Source organism: Hyla sarda, chromosome 3, assembly GCF_029499605.1.
Source record: "Hyla sarda isolate aHylSar1 chromosome 3, aHylSar1.hap1, whole genome shotgun sequence".
NCBI lineage: Eukaryota > Metazoa > Chordata > Amphibia > Anura > Hylidae > Hyla > Hyla sarda.
Window position 1 is genome coordinate 156,959,674 of NC_079191.1, and position 26,304 is coordinate 156,985,977.

General features: G+C 44.0%; 1 protein-coding gene across 1 annotated transcript in view; it reads right to left on the reverse strand.

Annotated features, from left to right (window-relative positions):
- Positions 1-22,989, reverse strand: part of LOC130361805 (T-kininogen 1-like) — a 61,792-nt gene extending 38,803 nt beyond the window's left edge. Inside the window, exons 1-4 of the mRNA XM_056565313.1 lie at positions 22,804-22,989; positions 20,060-20,164; positions 19,464-19,551; positions 14,469-14,641 (exon numbers count right to left, since the gene is read on the reverse strand). Coding sequence (XP_056421288.1) covers positions 14,469-14,641; positions 19,464-19,551; positions 20,060-20,164; positions 22,804-22,989 — 552 coding nt within the window. The remainder of the gene's footprint in view (positions 1-14,468; positions 14,642-19,463; positions 19,552-20,059; positions 20,165-22,803) is intronic.
- Between the last annotated feature and the right edge of the window lie 3,315 nt (positions 22,990-26,304).

Genomic DNA, 26,304 nt, shown 5'->3' on the forward strand with positions numbered 1-26,304 from the left:
TCATGGAGAACTGGGCCAACTTTTCTGTCGGTTACCGGCTCTACCGTAGGGACGTGCTGCACCTCAATGGGGAGGGTGCAGCTGTGCTTGGGGAGAAGATGGCTAGAAGGGTGGAGGATTGTTTAAACTAGTAACTGGGGGGGAGGGAACCTACAACATAGAGGGGAAAGATAGTGTAGATAGAGAGGGGGGACTTATCAATGTACCTGGGGGTGGAGCGGAGGGAGGGGTTAGAATAGTTAATAGGGATATGCCTCATAGGAAGAAACAACATACACCATTGAATTGCATGTTGACTAATGCCAGATGTCTGACCAATAAAACTGTTGAACTGGAGTGGTTAATGTCTGAAGAAAATTATGACATAGTGGGTATAACAGAGACTTGGTTGGATGATAGCTGTGACTGGGCGGTCAACATACAGGGTTATAGTCTATTCAGGAAGGATCAGACAAAACGGAAAGGGGGAGGAGTTTGTTTGTATGTGAAATCGAGTCTGAAGGCCGCACTACGGGAGGATATATGGGAGAGAAACGATAATGTGGAGTCATTATGGGTAGAAATATATGGAGATAAAAAAAAAATTCTGATAGGGGTTTGCTATAAGCCACCAAACATAATGGAAGAGACAGAAGATCAATTACTGAGGCAAATAAACAAGGCAGCAAGTCAAAATGACGTGATAATAATGGGGGACTTTAACTATCCGGATATAAATTGGGAGACTGAGTCCTGTGAATCTCATAAAGGAAACAGGTTTCTGACTATAGCTAAAGACAATTATCTGTCCCAAAGGGTGCAGGGCCTGACCAGAGGGGGCGCCCTACTAGACTTAATACTAACCAACAGACCTGACAGAGTAACTAATGTGCAAGTAGAAGGATACCTAGTGATCATAATATAATACATTATAACTTGTTCTTCAATAAGGGAATCTCTCGAGGGGCCACAAAAACAATGAACTTTAGGAAGGCAAAGTTCGATCACCTTAGAGAAGCCCTTAACAATATAAAATGGGATAATGTCCTCAAAAACAAGAATACCGACACTAAATGGGAGACTTTTAAAAATTTTCTTAAATTCTCACTGCAAGATGTATATACCTTATGGGAATAAAAGGGTCAGAAATAAAAGAAAACCAATATGGATGAACAAAAATGTTAAGGGGCAATAAATGACAAAAATAAAGCATTTAAACTACTAAAACAGCATGGCAGTGAGGAAGTATTAAAAAGCTATAGAGAAAAATTTTAAATATGTAAAAAACTGATAAAAAACACAAAAATAGAGACAGAAAGACTCATTGCCAATGAGGGTAAAACTAACCCCAAACTGTTCTTTAACTATATAAATAGCAAAAAGATCAAAAATGAAAGTGTGGGCCCTTTAAAAAATGATGAGGAAGAAATTATAAACGGGGATCAGGAAAAAGCAAATATATGAAACAAATTCTTCTCCACTGTGTTCACCTAGGAAAATGAAATTCCAGGTGAAATACAGTGTGATAAGGTAAACTCCCCTGTACAGGTCATCTGTCTAACCCAGGAAGTAGTACAGTGCCGCCTACAAAAAATGAAGATAGACAAATCACCAGGTCCAGATGGCATTCACCCCCGTGTTCTAAAGGAATTAAGTAATGTGATAGACAGACCCCTATTTTAATATTCAGGGAATCTATAGTAACAGGGACTGTTCCCAAGGACTGGTGCATGGCAAATGTGGTACCAATATTTAAAAAGGGATCAAAAGGTGACCCAGGGAATTATAGACCTGTTAGTTTAACCTCCGTTGTATGTAAATTGTTTGAGGACTTTCTAAGGGATGCAATTCTGGAGTATCTTAATAAAATTAAATATATGACTCCATATCAGCATGGCTTTATGAGGGATCGGTCCTGTCAACCTAACCTGATCAGCTTTTATGAGGAGGTGAGCTCCAGACTGGACCAGGGGCAATCGCTGAATGTCGTATATCTGGATTTTTCCAAAGCATTTGATACGGTGCCACATAAAAGGTTGGTGCATAAAATGAGATGGATGGGGATGGGGGAGAATGTGTGCAAGTGGGTAAGTAACTGGCTCAATGATAGGAAACAGAGGGTGGTTATTAATGGTACTTATACTGATTGGGTGACTGTTACTAGTGGGGTACCACAGTGGTCTGTCTTGGGTCCTGTTCTATTTAATATATTTATTAATGACCTTGTAGAGGGGTTGAATAGAAAAGTAGCAATCTTTGCAGATGATACTAAACTCTGTAAAGTGGTAAACACTATAGAGGACAGTGCACTGTTACAAATGGATCTGGATAGGTTGGAGGTTTGGGCTTGGGAAGTGGCAGATGAGGTTCAACACTGATAAATGTAAGGTAATGCACATGGGGAAGAAAAATCCGGGCTGGGATTATGTATTAAATGGGAGCACACTTGGAACGACTGACGTGGAAAATGATTTAGGAGTCTTAGTTAAAGGGGTATTCCAAGCAAAACCTTTTTTTTATATATATCAACTGGATCCGGAAAGTTAAACAGATTTGTAAATTACTTCTATTAAAAAATCTTAATCCTTCCAATAGTTATTAGCTTCTGAAGTTTTCTGTCTAACTGCTCAATGATGATGTCACGTCCCGGGAGCTGTGCATGATGGGAGAATATCCCCATAGGAACTGCACAGCTCCCGGGACGTGAGTCATCAGAGAGCAGTTAGAAAACAACAACTCAACTTCAGAAGCTAATAACTATTGGAAGGATTAAGATTTTTTAATAGAAGTAATTTACAAATCTGTTTAACTTTCCGGAGCCAGTTGATATATAAAAAAAAGTTTTGGCCTGGAATACCCCTTTAATAGTAAATTTAGCTGTAGTGACCAGTGTCGGGCAGCTGCTGCCAAGGCAAATAAAATCATGGGGTGCATCAATAGGGACATAGATGCCCATGACAAGGAAATAATTCTACCGCTGTACAAATCACTAGTCAGACCACACATAGAATACCGTGTACAGTACTGGGCACCAGTGTACAAGAAAGATATAGTGGAGCTGGAGAGTGTTCAAAGACGGGCAACCAGAGTAATACGGGGAATGGGAGGACTACAGTACCCAGAAAGATTATCAGAATTAGGGTTATTTAGTTTAGAAAAAAGAAGGCTTGGGGGAGACCCAATAACTATGTATAAATATATCAGGGGCAGTACAGAGATCTCTCTCATGATCTATTTATACCCAGGACTGTATCTATAACAAGGGGGCATCCTCTACGTCTAGAGGAAAGAAGGTTTCTACACCAGCACAGATGGGGGTTCTTTACTGTAAGATCAGTGGGACTGTGGAATTCTCTGCCTGAGGAGGTGGTCATGGTTAACTCTGTAAAAGACTTTAAAAAAGGGTCTGGATGCATTTTTGGAGAGTAATAACATCGCTGGTTATGTATACTAGATTTATAGGGACAGAACATTGATCCAGGGATTTATTCTGACTGCCATATTGGAGTCGGGAAGGAATTTTTACCTCTAGTATGAGGGTTTTTTGCCTTCCTCTGGATCAACTCAGTAGGGACTCATTAGGGTTATAGGTTGAACTTGATGGACTCTGGTCTTTTTTCAACCTTATGAACTATGACAGGCATTTATCAAGTGATTTAGTAAATTTTTTTTTACAAAAAATGTCGCAAAAATTTCGCACCTGCGACTATGTGATTTTTCGTGCGACATTATGACTGGAAAGCAAGAAAAGCCAAGTTTTCCAAAACTTAACTACGAAGTAATTTTAAAATGGACTACGGGTAGTCTGGTATTTATTAACTGCGACAGTCGCAACTGCGCAAAAAAAAGTCGCAACAAGGTTAAAAATTTACTAAATTTACTCCAGCTCAAACATGGAGCAGAAAAAGCTACTACAAAAGTAAAAAAGGAAAAATTGCTTATGTGAAAGAAAATTATCAACAGGCTGAAACCAGTTGATAAATAAGTCACACATAAGCAAAAAAAAAAAGTAAAGAAAAAAGTAATAAAAAAAGGAATACATAAGCAAACATTGATAAATGTCCCTCTATGTTACTATGTTACTATTATACCACCAAATAATAATCTATGAATTATTGCTAAATACTGCCATATTATTATTTAATTGTTGCACTATACTACCAACAAACTATTCAACGAACTAAGTGCACCTTACCACTTACAGCTGCTACCTACCTCAGTTGGTATATACACCTGAATTACCAATACATATTTTTCACATATTTTTATTATATTTTATTGTATTACTATGTCATTCTGAGCCCCTTCGCCCAATGCAAGGGCCCTGCTAAGGCCTTCTCTCTCTCTCTTCTAATGTACCTTTGAGGACTGGTACATTTATATTCTTCTTTACAAATGTTTTGGCCTTTTTTGGGTCACAGCATCACCGTTAACCTTGGGTACATATTCTCTCAACCCTAAGTGAGCTATACTTTTTTTTTTCATTTTACCATTTATATACTTATATATGTTGATCATATTCCCCCTTAAACATCTCTTTTCAAGACTAAACAATTGTAACTCTTTTAATCGTTCCTCATAGCTAAGATGTTCCATGCCCCATATTAGTTTAGTCTTCACCTTTTCCAGCTCCACAATGTCCCTTTTATGAACTGGTGAGCAAAACTGAACAGCATATTCCAGGTGAGGCCATACCAATGCTTTATAAAGGAGTAGTATTATGTCCCTGTCCCTCGAGTCCATGCCTCTTTTGATACAGGACAATATTCTTCTGCTGGCCGTGGAAGCAGCAGCCTGATATTGCATGCTATTCTGTAGTCTATGATCTACAAGTACACCCAGATCCTTCTCTACCAGTGACTCTCCCAGTTTAATCCCCCCTAAGACATATGATGCACAAAGGTTATTAGTACCCAGATGCCTAACTTTACATTTATCCACATTAAACCTAATTTGCCAAGTTAATGCCCAGACACTTAGTCTATCCAAGTCATCTTGTAACTTATGCACATCCTCTATAGACTGTACTGTGCTACAAAGCTTGGTGTCATCTGCAAAGATAAAAACAGAGCTGTTAATACCATCCTCCATATCATTGATAAATAAATTAAACAACAGCGGGCCCACAACTGAACCTTGGGTTACACCACTAATAACCGGGGACCAATCAGAGTACGAATCATTGACCACCACTCTCTGGGTACGATCCATGAGCCAGTGTTCAATTCAGTTACAAACTAAAGTTTCCAAGCCCAAAGACCTTAAGTTACCTATCAGATATCTATGAGGGAAAGTATCAAACGTTTTTACAAAGTCCAAAAATATATCCACAGCCATTCCTCTGTTAAGGCTTCTATTCACATCTTCATAAAAGCAAATTAGATTGGTTTGACAACTTCTATTCTTAGTAAACCCATGCTGGCTATTACTTATAATACTATTATCCCCTAAGTATTACTGTATGTAGTCCTTTATGAGTCCTTCAAAAAAATTTCTCACAATGCACGTTAAGCTTACTGGTCTATAAAGACCTAGAGCCCTTTTTGAAGATTGGTATCACATTCGCCTTGCGCCAGTCCCTTGGCTCAATACCAGACACCAGAGAATCTCTAAATCTCATGACAAGGGTACAGAAATTACTGAACTTAGTTCTCTAAGAACTCTTGGGTGTAATCAATCTGGTCCTGGAGATTTTCTTACATATACTTAACTTACCTTGTACCATTTCTACATTAAGCCAGTTCAGTACATTACATGATGTGTTACAAGCACTGGCCCGGCCTATGTCATCTCCTTCCTCTCCCTTCGTATATACAGAACTAAAGAACCCATTCAGCAGCTCTGCCTTCTCTTGATCACCAGTGTCCACCTCCCCACTATGATTATTAAGGGATCCTACATGTTCTGTCCTTGTTTTTTTTTTTTGCATTTGTATATCTAAAAAAATATTTAGGATTTGTTTTGCTTTCTTTGGCCACCTGTCTCCCATTTAAAATTTTTGCTGTTTTTAAATTTTTTTTTTACAGATTTTATTAAGCTCTGTTTAAATGCTATAGCTGACCCCTCAGATTTGTATTTTTTGAAGGCAATTTTTTTGTTTATTACTCTTTTGACATAATTTGTCAGCCATGTTGGATTTAGTTTTATAGTTATTCAGAGTTGATTTGAAAATTCCCCATTTACCATTTGTATCATTATTTGAGAACACCTCCCCCCAGTCTATGTCCTGTAGTGCAGCTGTCAGCCCAAGGAAGTTTGCCTGTGTCAGTTTTTCTCCTGTATTTGGTAAAAATACTAATCAATCATGTAAACACACATCCCAGCATACAAAATTGTCTCAGATTTTTCCCAGCTTGCAATGTGGCCGAGACCTGACTTACTAGTCAGCTGATGACAGGGAGCCTGTCTGCTTCAATGGGTGGAGGGATCGCTCGGTGGGAGGGAGATCAATCTGCAACTAATGCAACTGCTGTAGGCACCCTGATTGAAAACCACAGGTCTTTTGTTTCAAAGGGTGGGGTGGCTGATGTGCGGGAGGGAGGAAAATGGAATTGTGGGATTTGTAGTCAAAAAAGAAAAATCAAACAGGAAATAGTTCAAATCAAACAAGTTCACAAGAAGCTAGCCACAGTGTTATGGTAATCTCATGACATAGCCATTTAGCCCCAAGATAAACGCAGATCCTTCCTAAGCATGTCCATTACTGCCTGCCAGGTACATACTAAAATCACCTTATAGTGGATAACCCCTTTAATATGCAATTGTCAGGATTCGGCAGGCTGGTGGTGGATCCTCTGTGTCAGTGAGGGATTGGCGTGGACCGTACCGGAGGACTGGTTCTAAGTTGCTACTGGTTTTCACCAGAGCCTGCCGCAAAGTGGATGGTCTTGGTGCGGCCGTAGAACCAGGTCGTGTCCTCCGGTAGCGGCTCAACCTCACTGACTGCTGAGACAGGCGTAGTACAAAAGGAGAAGGCAGGAGCGTGGTCGGACGTAGCAGAGGTCAGGGCAGGCAACAAGGGTTCACAGGCGAGAGGACAATAGCAACGGTTCGGCAACGGGCAAGGCAAAATACAACAGTAAGGAACGCTTTCAAAATGGCACTAGGCACAAAGATCCGGCAAGGGCAGGAAGGGGATGAACACTAAAATAGGCAGGGACACAGTGGGGGAATCAGGAACCAGCGCATCAATTATTGGTGCGCTGGCCCTTTAAATTTACCATAGACAGCGCGTGCACGCCCTGGGGAGCCAGGATGCAGAGGACAGAGCGCAGGTAAGAGTGAGTGGTGGCCAGCCGCCACGCGAGCCGTGTCCCTGGGACAATAGGACCCGCGTTCCCAGTCAGTGTCTCTGACCGGGAGACGCCGGGGACTGGGGGCAACAGAAGCAGGCAGTGGGTGCTCCGATCCGGAGGCGGGGACCGGAGCGCTCGCTGTAACAGTATCCCCCCCTTAGGTCTCCCCCTCTTCTTGGTACCAAGAAAGTTGAAAACGAGGCTGCGGTCCAAGATGTTACTCTCAGGCTCCCACAACCTTTTCTCAGGACCGCAGCCCTCCCAATCAACCCATAAAAATATTTTCCCCCGGGAGATCTTAGAAGCTAGAATTTCTTTGACCGTGAAGATGTCAGAGGTACAAGCGAAAGGGGTAGGAGAAAGAAGTTTGGGAGAGAAGCGGTTAAAGACAGCGGGTTTAAGGAGGGAGACATGGAAAGAGTTATGGATTCGAAGGGAGGGAGGAAGATGGAGCTGGTAGGAAACCTGATTAATGCGGCTTTTGACCTTGAAGGGACCCAAGAAACGAGGACCCAGCTTGTAACTTGGTACCTTGAATCTGACGTACTTTGAAGAAAGCCACACCTTGTCCCCAGGACGGAATTCTGGAGAAGGTCTGCGACTCTTATCGGCCTGGATCTTCATACGGGTTGAAGCCTTGAGGAGAGCTGTGTGGGTCTCTTGCCAAATGGAAGAGAAGTCTTGAAGAAGATCCTCGACAGCAGGTACAGAAGAGGAAGCGGTGGTTAGAGGCAGAGGTGGCAGGGGATGACGACCATACACCACAAAAAAAGGAGATTTGTTGGAGGCGGAGAATGGCTTGAAATTATAAGAGAAATCTGCCCACGGGAGTAGATTCGACCAATCGTCATGACAGGAAGACACAAAATGGCGGAGATAGTCTTCCAGGATTTGGTTGATTTGCTCCACTTGACCATTGGACTGTGGATGGTACAAGGAGGAAAAGTCCAATTTGACTCCGAGTTGACCACAGAGAGCCCTCCAGAATTTGGAAACAAACTGCACTCCACGGTCCGAGACGATGTGTCTGGGAAGACTGTGGAGGCGGAAGATGTGAAGAAAAAACTGTTTGGCTAGTTCAGGCGCAGACGGGAGACCAGGCAGGGGCACAAAGTGAGCCATCTTCGAGAACCGGTCCACCACAACCCAAATGACAGTCATACCACGTGAGGAGGGAAGATCAGTAATAAAGTCCATGGCTATGTGAGACCAGGGGGTCTCCGGCACAGGAAGGGGCAGAAGAAGGCCCGCTGGTCTCTGACGAGGAACCTTGTCACGAGCACAGACCACGCAGGATTGAACAAATTCGGTGACGTCTCTCTCCAGAGAGGGCCACCAGTACCTTTGAGGAATAAGATGAAGAGTCTTCTTGACCCCAGGATGACTGGCAAAAAGGGAAGCGTGACCCCACTTGAGAATCTGTAACTGTTTACAAGGAGGTATGTAGATCTTGCCAGGAGGTAGTAGGCGCAAGTCCGTGGGAGCCACAGAGATGAGACGTTCAGGTGGGATAATGTGTTGGGGAGTAGGTAAGTCGTCCACAACGTCAGAAGAGCGAGAAAGGGCATCAGCCATAATGTTCTTGGCAGCAGGACGGAAATTAATCTCAAAGTTGAAGCGGGAGAAGAACAGGGACCAACGGGCTTGACGGGGGTTCAGTCTCTGGGCAGACTGGAGGTAGGCTAAGTTCTTATGGTCCGTGAAAATGTTCACTGGGTGAGGGGCCCCCTCAAGAAGATGTCTCCATTCCTCTAGGGACAATTTTATAGCCAACAGTTCTCTGTCCCCTATGGAGTAGTTCCTTTCAGCGGAGGAAAAAGTTTTAGAAAAGAAGCCACAGGTTATGGTCTTACCCCTGGACGACTTCTGAGTCAGCACAGCTCCGGCTCCCACCGAGGATGCGTCCATCTCAAGAAAGAATGGTTTGGAGGGGTCAGGCCTAGACAGAACCAGAGCAGAAGCAAAGGTGGATTTCAGGGACTGGAAGGCCTCTTCAGCCTCAGGAGGCCAGGTCTTGGGATTAGCTCCTTTTCTGGTTAATGCCACTATGGGAGCCATCAGGGTAGAATAATGTGGAATAAATTGCCTTTAGTAGTTGGCAAAACCCAAGAATCTTTGTATGGCCCGGAGTCCAGAGGGGCGTGGCCAATCCAGAACTGAGGAAAGCTTGGCAGGATCCATTTGCAGTCCCTGAGCAGAGATGATGTACCCGAGAAATGGCAAGGAGGAACGTTCAAAGAGACATTTTTCAATCTTGGCATACAGGCGGTTTCTTCTAAGATGAGTGAGGACTTGACGAACATGAGCCCGGTGCTAGTCCAGGTTTGAGGAGAATATAAGGATATCATCCAAATATACCACCACACAGGTATAAAGCAAGTCCCGGAAGATGTCATTAACAAATTCCTGGAAGACAGCAGGGGCATTACAGAGGCATAACCAGATACTCGAAATGTCCATCTCTAGTGTTAAAGGCGGTCTTCCATTCATCTCCTTCTCAGATGTGGATCAAGTTATAAGCCCCACGAAGATCCAATTTGATAAAGATCTTAGCCCCTCTGAGACGATCAAACAGTTCAGAGATCAGGGGCAGAGGATAGCGGTTGTTGATGGTGATCTTGTTAAGTCCTCTGTAGTGTATGCAGGGGCGGAGAGAACCGTCTTTTTTAGAGACAAAGAAAAAAACGGCTCCGGCAGGGGAGGAAGACTTCCTAATAAACCCTCTTTGAAGGTTTTCTCGTACATAGTCAGACATGGCTTGAGTCTCAGGAGGAGAGAGAGGGTAGATTCTGCCCCGAGGTGGAGAAGAACCAGGTAGCAGGTCAATTGGACAGTCATAAGGCCTGTGAGGTGGAAGAGTCTCTGCTTGCTTCTTACAGAAGACATCCGCAAAACCGTGGTAAGACTTGGGAAGACCTGGTGGAGGAAGTACAGGCGGGTCCCGTTTAATAGGAGCCGGCTTGAGACATCGGTCAGAGCAGGAGGGACCCCAACGTAGAATCTCCCCGGTGGTCCAATTAAGGACTGGACAATGGCGTTGCAACCACGGAAGACCCAGCAGAAGCTCTGAGGAACAAAAAGGAAGGACAAAAAACTCCAAAGCCTCTGTATGAAATATCCCAATGTCCATCCGAAGAGGCTGGGTACGGTATTGAACCGTGGCAGAAAGTCTCTCACCATTTACCGTAGCAATGAGGAACGGTTTAGGCAGACGGACTATGGGAATTCGGTACTTCTCGACAACGGAGGGGGATAAAATTGCCAGCAGAACCGGAGTCCAAGAAGGCGGCAGCCATGAAGGAGGACTTGGACGGTAGGAACAACTGCACTATTAAGATGAGTCGTGGAGAGGAAGAATCCACACCCAGCAACGCCTCTCCCACGTTTACTAGGTGCGGGCGTTTCCCGAACGCGGAGTACGAAGAGGACAGTCTCTCATGAAATGCTCGGTACATAGATTCTCAGACATAGATTCTCGTCTCTACGACGGCTTCGTTCTTGTGGGGTCAGGCAGACCGGTCCACCTGCGTGGCTTTCACGGTGGGAGGCCCAGGAACAGGTTGAGGTGGACGTAAAGAAACGGGAGCAAGATGAGGAAAACATCTTGGACGAGTCTTTTCTTTCTCCTGGAGGAGTTCCTCTTGTCTTTCGGAAAAACGTTTATCAATCCTGGTGGCCAGCAAGATGAGGTCACAGAGGGTAGAGGGCAGCTCTCGAGCTGCAAGGACATCCTTAATATCACAATTAAGTACTTTCTTGAAAGTAGCGCAGAGGGCTTCCTTGTTCCAATTTAGTTCTGCGGCGAGTGTGCGGAACTGTATAGCATAGTCCCCCACTGAGGAACCTCCTTGGGTCAAGTTCAGTATGGCAGTCTCTGCGGAGGTAACCCGGGCGGGTTCCTCAAAAACCCTACGGAATTCCCGGCAGAAGTTCTGTACAGAGGTGGTGGCAGGATCAGCGCGGTCCCAAAGTGGTATAGCCCAGGCCAGGGCCCTCCTGGTAAGCAGACTAAGGATGAAGGCAACCTTGGCTCGCTCAGTTGGAAACTGATCTGGGAGTAGCTCGAGATGAAGGGAGCACTGAGACAGGAACCCTCGGCACTGCTTGGGGTCTCCGTCGTATTTGTCCGGCAAGGACAAATGGATTCTGGATCCGGATGCAACTGCATGAGGAGAAGAAGCAGCAGATGCAGACGGAGGTGCTGGCTGTTGCTGAGACGGCAGGAGCTGCTGAAACATAGTGGTTAGCTGAGCCAGCTGTTGACCTTGCTGGGCGACAATGGTGGTGAGGTCCGCCAGGCTAGGCAATGGAACGTCAGTGGGATCCATGGCCGGATCTTACTGTCAGGATTCGGCAGGCTGGTGGTGGATCCTCTGTGTCAGTGAGGGATTGGCGTGGACCATACCGGAGGACCGGTTCTAAGTTGCTACTGGTTTTCACCAGAGCCCACCGCAAAGCGGGATGGTCTTGCTGCGGCGGTAGCAACCAGGTCGTGTCCTCCAGTAGCGGCTCAACCTCACTGACTGCTGAGACAGGCGTAGTACAAAAGGAGAAGGCAGGAGCGTGGTCGGACGTAGCAGAGGTCAGGGCAGGCGACAAGGGTTCACAGGCGAGAGGACAATAGCAACGGGTTCGGCAATGGGCAAGGCAAAATACAACAGTAAGGAACGCTTTCAAAATGGCACTAGGCACAAAGATCCGGCAAGGGCAGGAAGGGGATGAACACTAAAATAGGCAGGGACACAGTGGGGGAATCAGGAACCAGCGCATCAATTATTGGTGCGCGCGAGCCGTGATGCTGAGAACGGAGCAGCAGCGCGCCGGAGCGCAGGTAGGAAGGAGGGGGCGCGGCGCGTGAGCGGTGGCCAGCCGCCACGCGAGCCGCGTCCCTGGGACAATAAGACCTGCGCTCCCGGTCTGTGTCTCTGAACGGGAGACGCCGGGGACTGGGGGCAAGCAGGCAGCGGGCACTCCGATCCGGAGGCGGGGACCGGAGCGCTCGCTGTAACAGCAATACATAAGTGTATGCCTTTTTCTGACCCTTCGGGAAGTCTCAGATTTTCTAACGTCTCAATAATGCTGGATAACTAATCTGCTTTCTTTATTTGAAGTTGGAGATATGTTTGGACATTTTAATATGTCCATATTTTAGTCCAATTCACCCATTTTTCATCCAAAATCTCCAAAGTATTGCTAACTTAAAGGGGTACCTTAGAGGAAAGAAAAGTTTTTAAATCAACTGATGCTATAAAGTTATAAAGAGGGTTGCAATGAGGATTTGCTCCTGTTCTGGACAGTTCCTGACACAGACAGAGAGGTCAGCAGAGAGCACTGTGTTCAGACTGGAAAGAACTACACAACAGCTGCTGATACATACAACAGCTGATAAGTACTGGAATGATTAAGATTTTTAAATAGAATTAATGTACAAATCTGTATAACTTTCAACCACCAGTTTATTTGAATACATTGTTTTCCCCCTGGAGTACCCCTTTAACCCCTTAAGGACATGCGCCATAAATGTACGGCACTGCATAGCTCCTCTTAGTGCACAGCGCCGTACATTTATGGCACAGCTGTGCTCGCTTCATTCTCTGCGGGTTCCGGCGGCTGTCAGTCACCGCGGATCCACCGGTAATGGCGGACATCAGCGATCGCGCTGATGTCTGCTATGAACCCCTCAGGTGCCGTGATCAATACAGATCACGGCATCTGCGGCAGTGCGGCACTTATAATAGCTGATCTGATCGGCTGCGGCACTGCCGCAGGGATCAGATCAGCCAAGATGGCGGATGGAGGTCCCCTCACCTGCCTCCGTCTGTCTCACGGGGTCTTCTGCACTGATCTGCCTTACAGCAGACTAGAGCAGAAGATCACCAATAATACTGATCAGTGCTATGCCCTATGCATAGCATTGAACAGTATTAGCAATCTAATTATTGCTATAAATAGTTCCCTATGGGGACTAAAAAAGTGTAAAATAAATGTAAAAAACCAATAAAGTTTTAAATCACCCTTTTTCCCCATATTAATACACGTGATCAAAAAGTCACATATACGCAAATCTGGTACCAAACCAAACTACAGATCATGGTGCAAAAAAGTGTGAGCCCTCACACATCCCTGAATACGGAAAAATAAGAAAGTTAGAGGTGGTCAAATTAGGGCAATTTTAAACATACTGATTTTGTAAAAAAAAGTTTGATATTTCTTAAAAGCAGTACAATAATAGAAATGTATGTAACCATGGGTATCATTTTAATCGTATTGACCCAGAGAATAAAGAAAACATGTATTTCTTACTTTAAAGTGTACAGCGCGGAAACGAAACTCCCCAAATTAGCAAAATTATGATTTTTGTTAAAATTTCCTTAAACAAATTTTTTTTTTTTAGGGTTTACCATACATTTTAGGGTAAAGTGAGTGATGTCATTGCAAAGTACAACTGGTCACACACAAAACAATCCCTCATATGGGTCTGGGAATGGAAATATAAAAGAGTTATGAATTTTCGAAGGCGAGGAGGAAAAAACCAAAACGCAAAAATAAAATTGGCTGCGTCCTTAAGGTGAAAATGGGCTGAGTACTTAAAGGGGTACTCCAGTGAAAACCTTTTTTCTTTTAAATTAACTGGTGGCAGAAAGTTAAACATATTTGTAAATTACTTCAATAAAAAAATCTTAATCCTTCCAGTACTTATTAGCTGCTGAATGCTACAGAGGAAATTCCTTTCTTTTTGGAACACGGATGACATCACAAGCACAGTGATCTCTGTCCATTTTAGCAACCATGCATAGCAGATGTATGCTAAGGGCAGCATGGTGGCTCAGTGGTTAGCACTGCTGCCTTGCAGTGCTGGGGACTTGGGTTCAAATCCCACTAAGGACAACAATAAATAAAGCATTATTATTATTATAATAACGTCAGCAGAGAGAACTGTGGTCGTGATGTCATCAGAGAGCATTCCAAAAAGAAAAGAATTTCCTCTGTAGTATTCAGTAGCTAATAAGTACAGGAAGGATTAAGGATTTTTGAATAGAAGTAATTTACAAATATGTTTAACTTTCTACCACCAGTTGATTTAAAAGAAAAAAGGTTTTCACCGGAGTACCCCTTTAAGGGGTTAAGCATCACTGGTTGTAGTGCATACTGACTTGATTGTATGATGTATTTCTTAAGATGTTCTGTACATACCTTGCGTGTGGCATTCACGATAGAGTCCAAATCAAAGTAGAATGGATGATTTGCATCGTTGTTCAATTGCTCAATAGTTGAATGCACAAAGCACAGCAATTCCTTATTTTCGTTATCTATGAGCTGTGGACAGCCAAGGCATTGGTGATGAACAGCTGTCTCAGTGGGCCACACTATAGCTGGACACAAGAATTCTTATTATTAGTTTTTCAGTACAGATAAATATTACAAGGAGATGTTATTTCACTTCATGTTCCCAGTGTGCAATAACAATGTAGTAGACAAGAGACTGCTCTATTATTTTACAGTTATTACAATATGATTAGTCATATTAGGCTTCATACAGAACACAAAGCTATGTGCATGGAACTTGAATGGTGAGTCCCTGTTGCTTATGACTTTAGAGCTGTAAGTATTTTTCTTCTGTCCAGAGCAATATTAAAGGGGTACACCGGAGAATGTTTTCAAATCAACTGGTGCCAGAAAGTTGTTCAGATTTGTAAATTACTTATATTTAAAAATCTTAAGCCTTATATTCCTTATCAGCGGCTGTGTGCTCCAGGGGAAGTTGTGTAGTTCTTTCCAGTCTGACCAAAGTGCTCTCTGCTGCCACCTCTGTCCGTGTTTGCTATGGGGATTTTCTCCTGCTCTGGACAGTTCCTAACATGGACAGAGGTGTCAGCAGAGAGCACTGTGGTCAGACTGGAAAGAACTACACAACTACACTTGGAGTATATAGCAGCTGATAAGTACTGGAAGGCTTTAGATTTTTAAATAGGAGTAATTTATGAATCTGTATAACTTTCTGGCAAAAGAAAACATGAAAACATTTATTTTCCTCCAGGGTACCCCTTTAAGGGGTTTGTCTCTCCTACAAGAAATACTGAAGTTGGAGAATGGCATCTGGCATAACATGGTACAATTTGTGATGTGCTGTTTTATGTTCAGTTAGACAGAATAAACCATTATATGCCTTAATATGTAATAAGAGGCACCCAGGGTTATATTAGGGGCCTATAGAATGGCAGCTCTATACAACAATCTGGTTGTATGCATGAGCTGTTATTTGATTACTAGATTGTGGAAGTCATGTTAGCAAGTCCTATGAATCAGGAGCTCTAGCATCTTGTGCACTATGGGAACATGATTTTTTCCTCAAAGTTTTCTGTACCCGAGATAAAGATATGTGGGGAGATTTATTTAAACCTGTGCAGAGGAAAAGTTGCCCATAGCAACCAATCAGCTTGCTTCTTTCATTTTTACAGGGGTACTACCGTGCTGACAACTTATCCCCTATCTAAAGGATAGGGGATAAGTTGCCTAATCACGCAGGGTCTCGCCGCTGGGGACCCCCGCGATCTCGCATGCAGCACCCCGCTCTAATCAGGCCCCGGAGTGACCATCTCTCCGGGTCTGATGACTGCCGATCACGGGCCCGGAGTATCGTGACGTCATGGCTCTGCCCCCATGTGACGTCACACTCTGCCCCATCAATGTAAGTCTATGGCAGGGGGCGAGACAGCTGTCTCGCCCCTGCCATAGACTTGCATTGAGGGGGCGGAGCGTGACATCACACGTGGGCGGAGCTGTGACATCACGACCCCCGGACCGGATGTTCGCTCAGAGGCCTGATGACAGCGGGGTGCTGCGTGCGAGATCGCGGGGGTCCCCAGCGGCAGGACCCTGCGCGATCAGGCAACTTATCCCCTATCCTTTAGATAGGGGATAAGTTGTCAACACGGTAGTACCCCTTTAACAAAGTGAAAGAAGTGATCGGATTGGTTGCTATACGGAACTTGACAACTTTGCACAGGTTTTGATAAATCTTCCCCATGTGAGATACTGATACTGAGGTTAGACTAGATGTCTAAGATTAGAAAAAAGGGTCAGCTTTTTTTTTTTTTTTTTACACTGCAGCTCATCCCTATTTACTTCAATAGAACTAGAAAAAACGGGACAGCATGTGGTTTAGTTGCTAAATTGTACCTATCATTTTTATGCTGCCTGAACCATGAGTCATTAAAGCAGTCCTATTTGGGTATTTGGTGACTCGTGGCTCGAAACATGCTGCTAAGGCTGCATTCACACTTCGTTTTTACATTACGGGTGCCGGATCTGGGGGAGGGGCAAACCGGGCTCTGGGGGAGGGGCAAACCGGACCAGCGCTGAAATCCATTTACTTTAATGAGCCGACCGGAGTCAAATTGTGACTTCGGTCGGCTCATTTTTGACCCGTATCCAGTTTTGTGACCGGACCTAAAACCACAGTATAATACAGATTTTGGTCCGGTTAGGAAACCCCATACGGGGGTTAAAGTAAATGGAGTTCAGCACTGGTCCGGCTGGGGTACTAGAGAGCCCGGGTTTGCCCCTCCCCCAGCCGGATCTGGCAGCCGTAATGTAAAAACGAAGTGTGAATGCAGCCTAAGACAATTTTATCTTTTGATAAAAAGATTGGGTATAGGAACACGTGAATTTTGACAAAAGTAGTGCAGTGGAATTTATTGATGCTATATCAGCCTCAGCTTGAAATGAAACACCAGCTTTTTCATCTAAAGGATCTAGGGTTTATCATTTTTCCAATCCTTTTTGCCTGTCAGATCACTATGGCAAGTTTGTAATTACAAGAGGGGGCTCAGTTCCCCTTTCCTACATTAAAAGGCATTAATATTTGAAATGCCACATGATAGAAGGGGGGTCCTGTTGCAGAATTTGTTTTGGGGCATCACTACTTGAAGCTATTTCTCTAACCCTTGGCAAATATTATTCAGACAAACCTTCTTCTCCAATGAGATATTCATGAATACATTTTCAGGATAGGCTGCCCTGTGTGTGTACATGAGTAGCAGAACTCTTTCTGGCCCATATCTATCTTGTATTTGGCATTTCACCAGATTTCTGTTCTGCAAGCTTGATCTGTCATTTTATCTGGGTAAGGCTTCTTTCACACTGCTGTTACGGCACTTCAGTTTGATGGCCATATGGAGAGCCCGGGGAAATAGCGGGAGAAAAATGACTGCTTGTGCCATATTTTTCTCCCGCTAGTCCCGCTACAAAATAACAGTGCCCGGTGCCTGGATGGGGGACAACGGCAGAGTGAAAGTGACCTTTAGCTTCTATGATAGTTCCCATGCACTGCACACACACGGAGGAGGGGATCCTGCTCCTTTATAGAATATATTCTGTAAAAGCAGCAGTATGGATAACATTATAGAACAATGCTGAACAGTATAAGCTGAAAATTAAGCACTGTGAGATCTAATACTCGCTATATGCTCCTGTAGTCTCTTTGGAGAGAAGCAGTGGCAAACTGTAGTTACCCCCTCTCCTTCATTTCCCCCCTCCCATCTCAATAGACTTTTATGGGCAGTAAGTAATCAAACACTTGTCTCCTCTCTCAAGACAGAACACTGAGCAGTTTTTTGGAGGGAATAAGTATCATACAAGGGAGGAGGACATGATTCTGAAAAGTGGGAAATGAGGCATTTTTCTCTAACAAAATATATTAAATAGGTTCTTATTTTTGCTTACTTTATTAATTTATGCTAAGTCTGATAAAATGATAGTGATCATACTGTGCCTGAATCTTTGCCTGCAGTGCTGAATATTGTAGATGCAGTGTTCAAGGTTGTGTACTGTTTTAGAGTATATTTACACAGCCATAAATGCGCCTGTGTAAAGTGTCATGCTGTGGCTCTCCTCCTGAGCCATGGGCATATGAGGGGTATCCCTTAAGTTCCCATTAAATCCAATGTGAGAGAGTCCTTGATGGTCATGTGTTGGACATGAAATTTGGCATGTTTTCACTGCCAAAAGTAAATAGTTGATATATCTAAGTACTTATAGAACAAAAGCACTTGAAAGCTCTGCTCTGCAAATACTATACAGCAAACAAATACCATATTAGTACATCTAAAGCAGGGGTCTCAAACTCAAATTATCCAGGGGCCACTGGAGGTAGAGGCTGGGTGAGGGTGGGCCGCATGTGCCCCTCACATATAATGCCCCCATCATGCTTCCCTCACATATAATGCCCCATCATGCGCCCCTCACATATAATGCCCCCATCATGCGCCCCTCACATATAATGCCCCCCGTCATGCGCCCCTCACATATAATGCCCCCGTCAGGCGCCCCTCACATATAATGCCTCCATCATGCGCCCCTCACATATAATGCCCCCATCATGCGCCCCTCACATATAATGCCCCCGTCATGCTCCCCTCACATATAATGCCCCCATCATGCGCCCCTCACATATAATGCACCCATCATGCGCCCCTCATATATAATGCCCCCATCATGCTCCCCTCACATATAATGCCCCCGTCATGCGCCCCTCACATATAATGCCCCCGTCATGCGCCCCTCACATATAATGCCCCCGTCATGCGCCCCTCACATATAATGCCCCCGTCATGCGCCCCTCACACATAATGCCCCCATCATGCGCCCCTCCCATATAATGCCCCCGTCATTTGCCCCTCACATATAATGCCCCCATCATTCTTTGCGGGGATGCCCTCATTAGGTGACGTCATCACATGCGCCGCACAGGACGTCAGTGTCCCGGCGTCCTGCGCTGCGTCACTAATCGCGTGTATCCCTCCAGGAAGGCTTGTTATAGGCTGCAGCAGGGAGATATAGGTACAGTAGCAATGTGTGCTGCTGTGTGGGAAGTCTTCCGGTATTTTGCGCTGCTTGCCCAAAGCAGGGCTAAAACCTGAAGAAATCACCTGCCCAGTGCCTGGGCCGCAAAATTTTGTTCCATTTGCGGCCTGCGGGCCCGGAGTTTGAGACCCCTGATCTAAAGAGTTTGTATGTATGCATGGGTTTCCTCCAGATACTCTGGTTTCCTCCCACACATATTGATAGGTTTAGATTGTGAGCCCCAATGGGGATAAGGACCAATTTGAGTGTACAGCACTGCGGAATCTGTATGCGCTATATAAATAAAGAATTATTATTATTATCTAAAATTTGCCTTAATAATACCTTCAGGACTGGTGCAATTTTGAGACTCTACAATTCCGAGCTTTAGATGTTGATTGAAGAATATATGTGCAGAACACTTGACTTGATGCTACGAAAGAAACATGTTTATTTACTACAATCCAACCCAATATCCGCTGCCTACACTAGGAGCTCTCATATACATCATGTTTTGTGAGGTAAAGGGGAGTGCTAGGCAGCGAAAGCTTGTCCTATCTAAGGCCTCGTTCACACAGCCTTTGTGCACTGGTAAAGGGAGCTCTGTCAGTCAGTTTGTCGGAAGGACAGGAGTTGAGCAGAGCAAAAAAATACTACATGTCCTACAGCTCGGCCTTCTCCTGACTTTTCACACTGTTCTCAGCTAATCACCGGCTGCAGTGATGTCCTGCCTTGGCTAATGAAAGGATGAGTAGCATTGTCAGACTGGGGCTGGAGGCTGAGAGACCAATTCCAGCAGCATTGGGGGATAGGAAGGTAAGTCAAAGTTTGTTATTTTTATTCTGGCAGTCTGGGCATATAGGAGAAATAATTTTTTTTGCAAAAGTTCTCCTTTAAGTACATTATTTAAAATAAAATTGATTACAGTCGTTAAATCTTACTGCATTAGCTGATGAACATTCCTGCCATGATTTGCCACTCTTCACTTTACAGGAACTCTCATGTGCCTCATACTCAACAAAATGATTAGCTTGACCATCTTCATTCTAAATCAAAAAGGAAAATTAAGGATTGGAACTGCAATAACAACTCACATTAAACCTTGATGCTTATGTTTTAACAAGTGCATTTTACTATCAGCCTATCTCCTAAGCCGTAAAGGGGTACTCAGCTGCCCCAGCATTCGGAACATTTTGTTCCGAATGCTTGGAGCAGGCGGCGGGGGTCGTGATGTCACGGCCACACCCCCTCGTGATGTCACACCACACCCCTTCAATGCACGTCTATGGTAGGGGGCGAGGCGGCCACCATGCCCCTACCATAGACTTGCATTGAGGGGGCGTGGTGTGGCGTCACAAGGGGGTGGGGCTGTGATGTCACGACCCCGTCACTCACACCTAGCATTCTAAATAAATGCCGGATGCTGCACAGAGATCGCGGGGGATATCTTATCCCCTATCCTTTGGATAGTTGATAAGATGTCTAGGAGGGGAGAATCCCTTTAAGATTACTTTGGTCACATAGGTGTGGTGTTTAAAATTCCAGGCTGTATAGTAGCAGAAACTTTTTTGCAGGAATTTGTCTGTGCGATTAGTTTTGCACTAAGTTACATTAATTACCCTTAGTTACATTGTGTGCCATAGTCCAGATATAGTTATATGTCAAATACCATAGTGTTTACAGGAGATACTGAAAAGTTTGGTTTGCGGGGCTCGCAGAACTTTTCCATAACGCTTGGTTCACTACGAACAAGTTCTACAAAATCTAGAATTCTATGCAGAGAAATGGATGGAGCTTTCAGCCGGGCCAGGGAGCAGAGCGCAATGGCGTCGCTTTCCCCGCTAATAACTCATGAGACCCACTGTGAGGAATGAGATCCGGTGGGATCACCAACTCTTGACATGTCTGATTGACAGTAATGAAAGTAACGCTTTAAAAGACAGGTCAGCCTATTGCATAATGCTTTGCTCAAATTGCTTTGTGTTGTACTGTGATAACTTGCTATGGCCCATTCTGCAGTCACACTGCTGGGATTTGTAGTGCAGCAACTGGACACAGTAATGCAGGCCACTGAGATCAGTCCACACAGTAATGCAGGTCACTGAGGACAGTCCACACACTAATGCAGGTCACTGAGATCAATCCACTGCACAATGCTTTGGTCAAGTTGCTTTGTATTGTATTGTGAAAGCTTTTGGGATTAGTAGGTACACAGTGAGTTCTTCTGTGCACTGCTCACTGGTTATCTGTTTCTCCAAAATGATATAATGCATAGGGTTTTACCAGTCTCCTAGACCCACCCCTATGCTGTCTCCTGATTGGCCTGGGAGCTGTATGCAAGCAATCATTGGCTACCCTGTGGTCATATGATCTTGCAAAGTATGCTCACTGCAAAGTATGCTGGGCTATCCTGACCCTTTGTGTTCCTACCTTCTCACCCTAAGATGCAATGGCTCTAAAACACTATGTGCTCCTCATTCCTTCATGTATATTGGTGCTGTTGCCAGGTTGGCAAAGTTCTAATGTATGGGAAACCTCATTTTAGCCAAAGTTCTGAGCAAGACCGGGTTCTACGACCTTGGCTCGTTGATCTCTAATAGGAAACAGCAACATTTTTGACATGTCCCCTAGTAGTTTAGCTGATCTCCTATAATGCATTAAAAAATGTTTTTTTTTCCTATAGCCAGTTACTGTACAGTGTCTGTTGAAAAGACACCTCTGTTACGCAGAAGTAATAAGAAACAAACATTTATATAAAAAAAAAAAATGGTATTTGCTGTTCTATGTGGATAATTTGTATGGGTAACTGATTACTGCTCAAAACTTAGTCCAGATTAAAATAGATAATACAAATAGATTAACTTTGTGCACTTAACAGGTCATGATAGGGTAAATGTACTCCAATATTAGACTCCACATATTTAGCTGCTAAATGCAATGGATGAAAACCACACAGCGATTTAACCCATTGAAGAACTTTACGTTAAATTAGGCACCAAATGAGTCACTGCTGTTCTATATTACATTGCTATTGATGCTCAGTACACCATCCTAATGTCGTCCTTACATTACTATCATTCAGAAATATGCAGTGATTCTAATAGAAAATATACCTATAATACAGCATTCAATGTTGCAGGCCACTGTTTTTTCTAATTCCACAGAAAAGAACTTCATATAAAGTCACAGTCATATGGTAGTAGAGTGGGACCACATAGAATTTGTTGGGCCATATACAGTAGATGAAGCCCAACAGTGGACATAGTTACATAGATATTGATAAGGTACAATATGTATTGATTACTTTACACTTGGGTTCTGACCAAGTAGCATAAATAGTCACTGAATGTAACCTGCTCTTGGCATATGAAAAGAAAGATCAATTATGTGGCAGTATCAATTTGCTATCCTAGACAACAAGCAATAAGATGGTAGAAAGCAATAACAGTCATTAACATCATCCTGATGGCATGTAGTAGTAATAGTAGTAATAATACATGACATCTAGCATCCTTTAATAGTACAGTGACACATTCAGATACAATTCATCTTTATGAATTCAAAAATAATCATCATCTAAGCAGGATGGTAGAAAAAGTGGTTAGTACATGGAATGAACATGTTGATGCTATAAAACTAAAACATTGGCAATTTCAGATCAAAGCAATAATTTACCTTTACCAACCTTTATTTTGGCTTCTGTGATTCTGTAAAGAATAAACAGATTCCCGTCTTCTTTCACATTATTGTAGGACCTCAGAGCCTCATCTACTGCATTGAAAACATTTTGGTCATTACAGTCATCATCAATAACTGTGGCAGAACCTAGGAGACAATACAAGCAGAATAGCAGAAAGGGCAGGAGCATCATTGATGCCGCTGATTCCCCTGGGGTTAGTGGGTAATAATCAGAAGATCATGGGGATGTGAAGTCTAGGAAATAGTGTGGAACTTAAAAATAAAACCTGCTAACAGTTGTCTTTTCCAGAGAAAGGTCACTGAACTTTGATCATAAACATTACCCAACTTGTACTTTGCAAATAATTGTCAACCTTTGCACCAACAAACCTGTTCGTGTTGTCTATATAACGCAAAAGGTTTTGTTGGATATCAGGGGGGTGGTTAGGGCTTTGTAGACATGTGGTTTGGTTTGAGAACAAGTGAAGAAATTAAAAAAATGCATGTTTTCCCTTGCTTGCAAAATTTGATTCTTTATTGTGCTTTTTGTTGTTGTTTTTTGGTCAGGAAACACATACCATCACTTAAACCACATAGGGACCATTGCTTGCACAGTGTGGATTATCAGAGTGCCAGCCCAGAGAGAGACTAAGTACCCATCAAAAAGGCTGGCTGCCATGAGGCCTTGATAAGGCTGGGTTCACATATCTCAGGCTTCCGGCATAGTCTCCCTCCGGCATGCACCGAAGGGAAACTGATCCCGTTCATTTGAATGGGACAGTTCACATTCATCCAGTGTCCCAATTTTGATGCCAGACTGTTGGACACGCGCCGGACAGGGGAACGCAGCAAGCTTGTCCGCCATCCAGAAATCATGGACGCCAGATGCCATACAACTGATGACAACTGATGCATGTTGTCATCAGTTGCGGCATCAGTTGTGTCCAGATTTAGGCTGAGTTCACCTATATCGGATGCCGGACATACACTGCTCAAAAAAATTAAGGGAACACTTAAACAATACAATGTAACTCCAAGTCAATCACACTTCTGTGAAATCACACTGTCCACACAGGAAGCAACACTGATTGACAATCAATTTCACAAGCTGTTGTGCAAATGGAACAGACGACAGGGGGAAATTATAAGCAATTAGCAAGACACCCCCAATAAAGGAGTGGTTCTGCAGGTGGTGACCACAGACCACTTCTGTTCCTATGCTTCCTGGCTGATGTTTTGGTCACTTTTGAATGCTGACGGTGCTTTTCACTCTAGTGGTAGCATGAGATGGAGTCTACAACCCACACAAGTGGCTCAGGTAGTGCAGCTCATCCAGAATGGCACATCAATGCGAGCTGTGTCAAGAAGGTTTGCTGTGTCTGTTAGCATAGTGTTCAGAGCATGGAGGCGCTACCAGGAGACAGGCCAGCCCATCAGAAGACATGGAGGAGGCCGTAGGAGGGCAACAACCCTGCAGCAGGACCGCTACCTCCACCATTGTGCAAGGAGGAGCAGGAGGAGCACTGCCAGAGCCCTGCAAAATTACATCCAGCAGGCCACAAATGTGCATGTGTCCACTCAGACATTCAGAAACAGACTCCATTAGGATGGTATGAGGGCTTTACGTCCACAGGTGGGGGTTGTACTTACAGCCCAACACCGTGCAGGACGTTTGGCATTTGCCAGGGAACACCAAGATTGGCAAATTCGCCACTGGCGCCCTGTGTTCTTCACAGATGAAAGCATGTTCACACTGACCACATGTGACAGACGTGACAAAGTCTGGAGATGCCGTGGAGAACGTTCTTCTGCCTGCAACATCCTCCAGCATGACCGGTTTGGCGGTGGGTCAGTAATGGTGTGTGTGGCATTTCTTAGGGGGGGCCAAACAGCCCTCCATGTGCTTGCCAGAGGTAACCTGACTGCGATTAGGTACCGAGATCCTCAGACTTCTTTTGAGACCATATGCTGGTGCAGTTGACCCTGGGTTCCTCCTAATGCAAGACAAGGCTAGACCTCATGTGGCTGGAGTGTGTCAGCAGTTCCTGCAAGAGGAAGGCATTGATGCTATGGACTGGCCCGCCCGTTCTCCAGACCTGAATCCAATTGAGCACATGTGGGACATCATGTTTCGCTCCTTTAGTTCAGGTCTGGGAGGACATCTCTCAGTAGACCATCGGCCACCTCATCAGGAGCATGTCCTGGCATTGTAGGGAGGTCATATGTGTACATGGAGGCCACACACACTACTGAGCCTCATTTTGACTTGTTTTAAGGACATTATATCAAAGTTGGATCAGCCTGTAGTGTGGTTTTCCACTTTGATTTTGAGTGTGACTCCATATCCAGACCTCCATAGATTGATAAATTTGATTTCCATTGATAATTTTTGTGTGATTTTGTTGTCAGCACATTCAACTATGTAAAGACGAAAGTATTTCATACTATTAGTTCATTCATTCAGATCTAGGATGTGTTATCTTAGTGTTCCCTTTATTTTTTAGGAGCAGTGTATATGAACCCAGCCTAAAAGAGTTCAAGAACTGCAGTGCTGAAAATGTAAAAGGCTGAAAATGTAAATAATTGTTGCTGTTTTTCCAATCAAAACTGTGGTGAACCTTGATGCCGTGTGGCACATCTTTGTCAAAAACACATTTCTGTGCATAGCTTTATAAGGGTGGCATGGATTTGTGGTAAGGGGAGTGATGTCATGGGGATGGGGTTACGGCCTGAAATGCAGAATCTGTTTAACCAAAGTTAAATATACATTGTTTCGTCTGCAGAAGACACTGGGCAATTGGTCCTTTTTTTCCTTTTTTCTGCATTGCAGTAGATTCTGTCCCTTTGTATTGCTATATGACTTTCCAATTGGCGAGGGTCAATATTGTTTGTTCTATATGGCCTAAAATGCAACACACTGTTCTAAAATGTGCCAAACACTGAGGCCCAGATTTTCTTCAAGGCTATCTTACCTCTGAAACTAGATTTCCACACACCATTTCTCTGTTTTTTGTTTTTTTTGACGCCTCGGTTTTTCACATGCAGCCATTTGGGCATTTTTGTCTTCAAAAACTAGTGGAAACCCACCCTCAGACTATACCAAATAATTTTTTAAAGTCTAAAATGTAAACACCTGTGACACACATGGTAGGGATGAGTGCAGATTAGTGCTCGTCCCAATAACTTTCTCTGTCTACTTGAATGATTGTCCCTAAATATCGGCCCCCAACTGGGCCATGTCCCTACACTGGACTAAGTGCAGGAGCATCAGGGAAGCCAGGAAGGCCAGGTCAACAACACATGGGCAGATGAAGGACAAAATCAGTAGACAAGTGGTTAACCAGAGGCAACCAGAAAGTCAGAAACCAAGAGGGCAACATAGTACAAGAATCAGAACCAGAGACAGTCAAGACATGCAAGGGTTATACCTAGATAGCAGTAAAAGTATAGCAGTTAAAGGGGTATTCTGGTGGAAAAAAAAAAGGTTTCAATCAACTGGTGCCAGAAA